The following is an 8,070-nucleotide window of genomic DNA, read 5'->3' as shown; positions in this document are numbered from 1 at the left end:
GTAAAACATGCACTAGGTCAACACTTGCCTGCAAATACTTTGTAGTTGCCTGTTAAATGCTATTTAAATGGAAGGAAATATTGAGACAAACTGCATAAAATACAACAGTGTAATGAGGTCTAATCCTTTTGATTTCTCCAGCAGAACACAGGGGTCGTATCTGATTTGTTCACTGTATTCTCCCTGGTGCCTAAGACAGTGCCGGGCACACAGCAGGGGTTCCAGCACGCTGAATGTACTCACATCAACCTCAGCCAGAAGGGGACAGTGCTACTCGTGAACCACACCTGTGTCACTCTTGGCTTCAGAATGCCATGTGAGATGGGCCAGCTGACATTGATAATGACACTTGTAATCATATTACTGTTTTATACAAATTACAGTAGTTTGTAATTCCTCAAACTACACCCATGGGCCACATGCAGCCCGCCTAGGACATATATCCGGCCTACCAGGTGTTTTGGCCGCCACTGCCTGTCCTGCTTAGCCGTTGCCTGTCCTTTTAAACTATAGTCAGTCTCTCCAACAGTCTGAGGGACAGTGAACTGGCCCCCTGCTTAAAAAGTTTGAGGACCCCTGATTTAAGGGATATAATCACGTTAAGTACAGTAGTCACATAATCAAAGCTGGTATGTCATTGTAAAAACATCGTAACATAGAATGACAAGGTATAAAATAAAATCCCAGAATTCTGCCACTTAAGATAATGTGTTTGGTTTTTTTTTTTATTTTATTAAGTCAAATACACAGAGATCCTGAACACATTCATGCATATGTGGGGTACAATGTGCTGATTTTTCTTTTTTTATACAATCTGACATCGTTATATTAAACCAATCAACATAGCTTTCACCTCATTTACTTGATTATCGTGCCAAAACATCTCTGTATTTTTCTTCTAATCTTTTCCCCCCACATGTAATTGCCGTATAGACATGACACAGAATGCTTATTTTTTAAATAATAGGATTATACAGTGCTGCCTACCACCTTTCGCATTCTAATAAAATAGCAAAGTGTTTCATATTATTAAATGTGCTGTTAGTAATTCAGGTTTTACTTGCTGCAATGGATTTCATTTTATGAGCATAGGAAATTATTTAACCTTTTCTCCATTTCTTTTTTTTTTTTTGAGACAGAGTCTCACTCCATTGCCCTGGAGTTGAGAGCCATGGTGTCATTCTAACTCACAGTAACCTCAAATTTCTCCTTCTTTACAAAAAGTTGCATAGTTGTTCTTTCTTTCTTCCCGTCTCCCTTCTTTCCTTCTTTCTTTTCATTTTTTAATTTTTTGCAGTTTTTGGCTGGGGCCAAGTTTGAACCTGCCACCTCTGGTATATGGGGCCAGCGCCCTATTCCTTGAGCCACAGGTACTGGCCCATCCTTCTTTCTTTTTAAACTGCAATGCTTAGAACTTCCAGTACAAGTTTAAAAAATAATAGCAAAAATGTCATGCTTATTATCTTAATAAATATCAGTTTGTTTTCATTCGTAGGTCCACTAAAAAGTTATCGCAAATTAAGAATTTCTAAATACCTTCTATAAATAGGATACACTAACTATAGTAAGGTTGTTAGGTACATTCATTTTGTCAGTTTCATGTATACATTTCCTTTCTATATAATTTAAATATCCTCTTGTCATTTAAGATCAAATTTCAAACGCCAAATCCCATTATTTCAAGGGAATAACAAAGCCGGCAATCACGAAAACTGAGCCAGCTGCCAAAGTACTAGGTGAGGGAAGGCTGAGTTTTGGAGTGAGACAACCATACTTCTGACCTTCACAGGGCTGGTAAGAGCGATCAGAGACAAAAGTCCACATCAAGTTCATAACAGTAAATACTTGCTACATGTGATCCACATTGGTGATGACTAGGATTAAATGATGATGACTTGGCCCTAGTGCACAGTGCACTGTATCCAGCTGCTGGTAAGAATGCTGGCAAAGGAATTAACACCGTAAGGATGGAGTCTCCAGGCTACACTCAGGCAGGTGGGGCTGTTGTTAATGTTTAGGACCAGGCTTCCTAAATGCAGACACTTTGTAACAACACCTTTGTGATGACCCAGAACTACAAGAGAACATGGCATGCCATAATTTGGAGTCTGACCACGGCCACTGTTTGTGCAGCCAGAGATGGCTCTCACAACCAGGCCACAAGAACTGGCTGAAACCCTAACGGTCACCTGGTCCAATGGCTGACACATCTGTTTTTACCTATAGAATCTGTTTTTCAAAAGACACTTTCCTTGTAAGCTCAAAAATGGAGAGTCAGCTTGCTCCAGTGTGAAGCAGTTTTTGTTTTTCTTGGTGGAGGGTACACACTCCAAACACACCCTTCCAAATAAACTACCCATCTGCCCGGACTGACATAGATACTCACTTGGCTTCTAAAGAAGGAGGGTCCTCAAATTCCTTCTAGCATGGAAGAAATTCTTTATCATGACTTGGAGCAAGAAAGAAATACCTGTTCTTACACACCAGTCCAAAGGTAATTACTTCTGTTTTTATTTAAAAAAAAATTTTTTTAAAACAGAAAGAAAATGAATTCTGTCAACGCTTAACAGGGAAAAATTAAAAAGTAACTTACAATAACATCCCTAAAGGATTCCTGGTCACTGATTGTCTTATCTTCTATACATCCAGACTGATTCAAGTAGTGGTAGTTTTCTGGCACAGATAAATAAAATTCTTCTACAGAAAGAAAGAAAAATGTAACATCACAGTTGGCAAAGAAAAGGCAAAATCCAGAAGAGTTTTTACCCTATGCTTTATAAAAACAAAGCATATACATAATTCTATATCCTTAACAGTCCACTACTGAGATAGCAAAGTTCTCTCTCAATTATTATCCAGGGGAAACAGAAAACATTCAGTTAAACTAAACAAGATGGTAGAAAATGTGACTGGAAAAAAAAAAATGGATGAGGATCTTGTTTTAATGTTTTCTCTTTAAATATAAAACTTTTACAAATTAGCTTTGTTTGGGTGTGGTTAAAAGTAAAATCAATGGTAATGCATTTTCCATAAATACCCTTTAACTTAAAAATGCACCGAGACGCCAAAAAGTTCCATGTTTTTCTACTGTTAATTTTCCCCTTCTATTATGTGGCCCCAAAGTGAATTCAACATCTTTTGGCATTCTCCCACTCACTTCATAGCAATTGGCAGGATGTCAACAACATCAAAACAGATGTCTGCCCATTTACTGATGTTTTTTAAATGGAAAATGAGTTGCCACTTCATATTCGTCTGCCATCGTCCCACCCACTCACCTCTCTCTTCATGTTTCAGCCCTGCCAGCAGTGCATAAAATATGTGATAATTCCTTTCCCCGGGATTTTGCCTTACTACTCGGTTCTGTGGAGATAAACCATATTTCTGGTCAGCCAGGTGATCGCTGCTTAATTCGCACAAACTAGTAATTTCTGAAAATTGTTATTGTGGAAGAAAATGTGAATTAATCACATCTACTTACTTTTTCTAATAAATCTTCATGTGAAAAGTAACGGTAAGTCAAGGAATAAAACGAGGACGTGAAATGCTCAATTGGTCTTTCATTCTCTAATCTTTGTTACCCAAATAACTATAGCTCCCTGTTCCCTTGGCATGGAAACTTCCAGAGCAAAAGGACAAGGAAAGCTCAGACCACTGCATCTAACCCCATTCCAAACACGACGTGTGGTGCTGCTATGGGATAGAAGTGATTTCAAAAAATATCTGATTGGTTTGAAAAACAAACAGATGGGATAGAATCGATTTCAAACAAATATCTGATGTTAAATAAGAGATTCAATTTTTCAGATTATGGACATGATATCAGAGATATCCAAAAGAAGTATGATTCTTTGTCTCATAGAATAATTTATTTTTTGAAACAGAGTCTCACTCAGTCGCCCTGGGATTGAGGGCCATGGAGTTACTGCTCACAGCAACCTCAAACTCTTGGGCTCAAGTGATCCTCTTGCCTCAGCCTCCTGAGTAGCTGGGACTGCAGGCACCTAACACAATGCCTGGCTAATTTTAGAGACAGGGTCTTGCTCAGGCTGATCCCAAACTTCTGAGCTTAAGCCCTGTGGCCTCCGAGAGTGCTAGGATTATAGGCATAAGCCACTCTACTCTGCCTTCATAGAATAATTTTTAAATCATTTTAGTTTATTTTTTTGGTTTTTTTTTTAAGAGATGGGGGTCTTGTTATGCTGTCCAGGCTGACCTAGAACTCCTAGGTTCAAGGCATCCTTCTGCCTAAGCCTCCCAAGAAATTGTGGCTACAGGTATGAGCCACTGTACCTGGATCATAGAATAACTGATAGGTCAAGTACATTAATGTGAGAGCACTAACTGGGCAGAAAGCAATGTTTCCCGTTCTTTTTCGGTCCTGATAAGTGAGAACAGTTTCCATTCACAGAGTCAAATACTATAGATAAACACTACACGAAACAGGATACAATCTACAATCCTCCCGCCCTGAATATTTCCCTTCTGACAGATGTTCAGCTGCACAAACTTCCCAAAACGACTGGAGTTGTTGTTGTACACGGTCTTCGCATTGCCAAAAGCTTCCATTATGGGGCTGTAAAAAAAGTGAGGACAGCAGTATATTAATTAGGGCAGTGCTGAGGAAGACAAGCCTGCTTCTCACAAAAAGATACAATTGCAAGAAAAATCTGAAGCCTGAAGGTGCGAAGGTGACTATGTTTATTTTTGGAAGAGACAGATTTTCACAACACAGGTTGAGATGAGTTTATCTTGCATATCTATTTTTTTTTTTCCTTGAGACAGAGTCTGTCGCCCTCGGTAGAGTGCTGTGACATCACAGCTCACAGCAACCTCATACTCTTAGGCTCAGCCTCCCAAGTAGCTGGGACTACAGGTGCCCACCACAACGCCTGGCTATTTTTAGAGACAGGGTCTTCCTCTAGCTCAGGCTGGTTGCAAACCTGTCAGCTCAGGCACTCCACCTGCCTCCGCCTCCCAGAATGCTGGGATTACAGGTGTGAGCCACCACGCCTGGCTTCCTGCATATTTATTTTGAATGAGAGTAAGGTGGGGCTGGCAAAAGATGTTCTCATCCATACATGAGGTAGTTTTGAGCTTAATACACACAGGGATTGCACAGAAAAACCCCTACTGGAATTGTAGAAACTGACAAAGTTTCAGACCTGGAAATGTCATCATTTGTCCTATGTCCTGGGGACAATGCACCAAGCTCATTTGGGTCTTTTCTAATTGTAAAATGGAATCAGACTATATCACGGATGGCAAACATTTTCTGTCAAGGGCCAGACAGCAATTATTTCAGGCTCTGCAGGTCATGTGGTCTTTGTTGCAATTTCTCAGTGCTGCTGGGTAGCTTAGGATAGCTGTAAACAGTATGCGCGAATGTAGCTGGGTTCCAACAAAACTGTATTTATAAAAACATACTACAGGATGGAGATGAAGTTCTAGAGACTGGTGGAAGGGATGGTTGCATGAAAATGCAAAGGAACTTAACGCCACTGAGCTGTACACTGAAAAATAGTTAAAATTACAAACTTTATGTGAGATATAGTTTATCATGATTTTAAAAAATGAAGTGTTTGAATGTTAAAAAGAAATAAAGAAACACATAACAGGATATAGGTACCAGGCTGTAGTCTGCCGACCCTTGGACAGACCTCTTAATAACAGGCATCTATAAAGTCCCTACCAGTTCTAAAATCTTATAAGGCATGAACCATGTATCAGGCAAGTATATATTTTAAGTAACAACTCAAGTGATACCTAGTCATCTTGCAAAAGTTCTGGCGCTCCCTGATCTATCACTGATCTTATGCCACAGAGCCCATCCTGTTCACATTGGTCTCCAAATCACCCTGCTCCAAATGGCTCTGCTATCTCCATGTTAAACCCTTTCACACAGTGGCTGGGAGTTGGCATTTCTGCTGTCAGCAAGGTTTCTGTAAGGGTCAGGGCACCTCCAACCTGCAAGAGCCTTTGCTGAGGTGATTACAAAGTGCCGCGTGCATATCAAGACCTCTTCTCCTCCTTTTTTCTTTTCTCTTCTTTTTTATTTATTTATTTATTTATTTATTTATTTTGAGACAGAGTCTCAAGCTGTCATCCTGGGTAGAGTGCCATGGCATCATAGCTCACAGCAACCTCAAACTCTTGGGCTTAGGTGATTCTCTTAACTCGGCCTCCTAAGAGGCTGGGACTACAGGTGCCCACCAGAACACCTGGCCATTTTTTGGTTGTAGTCGTCATTGTTGTTTGGCAGGCCTGGGCTGCATTCGAACCCACCACCTCTGGTGTGCGTGGCTGGTGCCCTAGCCACTGAGCTAGAGGGGCCGAGCCCTTCTTATTTTTTTGTAACACAGAGTCTCATGGCATCACCCTAGCTCACCCAACCTCAAACTCCTGGGCTCAAGCAAGATGTAGCTGGGACTACAGGCACCCACCACCACACCCAGACAAATTTTTTATTTTTAGTAGAGAGGGGGGTCCTGGTCTTGCTCAGGCTGGTATCAAACTCTTGAGCTCAAGCAATCTTCTGGCCTCGGCCTCCCAGAGGGCTAGGATTACAGGCAGGAGCCACCACACCTGCCCAGGACCTCTTTTTAAGGAACTGTAAAAAAGAAGTCCAGAAGAAGAGAAACCAGACCAACTAATTTTAACTCTTCGTTAAGTAAGCCACTCCATGAGAAAGGTGCGTCCCATTAGGTAGAAACATGAAAATCGATAAAGAAATACCTGCTTTCAAGAATGGCCTGCTCAACACAGGACGTCTTCTCCTTTAAGGACAATTCCAAAGACTGTTGACTGATGACTGAGAGAAACTTGAGGATCAGCTTCGTGCTTTCAGTTTTACCCGCCCCACTTTCACCACTGAAAGACAAAATGCAGAAGTTTGTGCTTCTAAGTACAGTTAATAAAAACCAAAACCAAAAGCAAAACCAGCTTTGGTCAATGACACTATAATTCCTCGATAGAACAACTGCTGAAAAGTGGGAAAGGGGAGATCGGACGCCTGTTTTGAAAGAGCGGAGTTAAAAAGCGACCAAAAGGCCTTTCCCTGCGGCCACCCCGTTTCCGGCCGCCCAGGTACCTCCTCTGCGGAGGAGGGAAACGGACCTACCTTTACCAAGGGGAGGTTGGAAGGCAGATGGTGCCTCGGGTCAGGATGAGCCCTCCAAGGGTAGGGGTCTTCGTTTTGTGCCTCTGAACGCCTGCACACCGCCTGGCTTGTGGCAGGCACTCGGTAGAAGTTTGTTAAATGAACAAGAAATTAACGTATCTTTCTGGAAACCTTAAAGCAGGTAAATGTGTGTAAAAGGGCAGTCACTCGTGAACATCACTGCCAGGACAGGTAATGACCCCCAGACACAAGGCCAGGCTGAATTGTTTCATTCCATAGTAGCCCTGTCAGGCAGGCAGTGGCCAAGTGTGTCAGTCAGGCCCCAATCCCAAATCGGTCCGACTCCGAAGTCTCTAACATCCTGCCAAGGTCAGGCATTAGTGATAGTGAAGGAAAAGTAAACAAAGCAATTCAGAGGGAGGAAGGCCAAGGTCATAAATAAATAAGGGATGAGTTACACCTTCAAAGAAGGCAAACATCAGCCATCAGTCAGGGAGGGATTCTGGGGAAGACAGTATGTGAGCGAGAGCAAGAAGCCAGATCAGCTGGGAAAGATCCCTCCTGGAGAACCCAGCTCTGCGGCTGGTTAGGTCAGCAGGACTGAGCTCAGAGGAGGCAGAGAGAGATGGGCGTCAACGGAGTGGGATGGTTCAGGGCCAAGTGCAGGAGTGGGAGGGCTGGGACAGACCCCATCAAGGTCATCTGCAAAGGACGCTGCTCCGGGGATCATACTCTGAAGGACTGAGGGGTGTCCCAGTCATTGTTACCTAGGCCTATGGTGGTCAGGTCCTTGACACACCTAACCAGGCTGGAGAGGAAGGTCAGGGGATGGGAAAGACTTGGAAAGAGAAATCCAAACGGTTTTGTGTAAGGCACCATGCTCGGAACCTTGGGGAGAACAGAAGCTGCAAAAATACCAGGAACTTAAAGAAAAGTCAACTGAGGGGAGT

The 8,070-nt window shown here is 42.3% G+C and overlaps 1 protein-coding gene across 2 annotated transcripts in view; it reads right to left on the bottom strand.

Annotated features, from left to right (window-relative positions):
• The window catches only part of MYO10 (myosin X), a 226,720-nt gene that overhangs the window by 98,191 nt on the left and 120,459 nt on the right, over window positions 1-8,070 (bottom strand). For both annotated transcript variants that reach the window (XM_003789538.3, XM_023513073.1), the window contains exons 5-9: window positions 6,736-6,870; window positions 4,452-4,576; window positions 3,482-3,495; window positions 3,279-3,363; window positions 2,594-2,697 (exon numbers count right to left, since the gene is read on the bottom strand). In XM_003789538.3, the coding sequence (XP_003789586.1) occupies window positions 2,594-2,697; window positions 3,279-3,363; window positions 3,482-3,495; window positions 4,452-4,576; window positions 6,736-6,870 (463 nt within the window). The remainder of the gene's footprint in view (window positions 1-2,593; window positions 2,698-3,278; window positions 3,364-3,481; window positions 3,496-4,451; window positions 4,577-6,735; window positions 6,871-8,070) is intronic.

Source organism: Otolemur garnettii, unplaced genomic scaffold (genome assembly GCF_000181295.1).
Source record: "Otolemur garnettii isolate 467f Iridium unplaced genomic scaffold, OtoGar3 scaffold00033, whole genome shotgun sequence".
NCBI classification, from domain to species: domain Eukaryota; kingdom Metazoa; phylum Chordata; class Mammalia; order Primates; family Galagidae; genus Otolemur; species Otolemur garnettii.
This window is presented reverse-complemented; position numbering and strand designations above follow the sequence as displayed.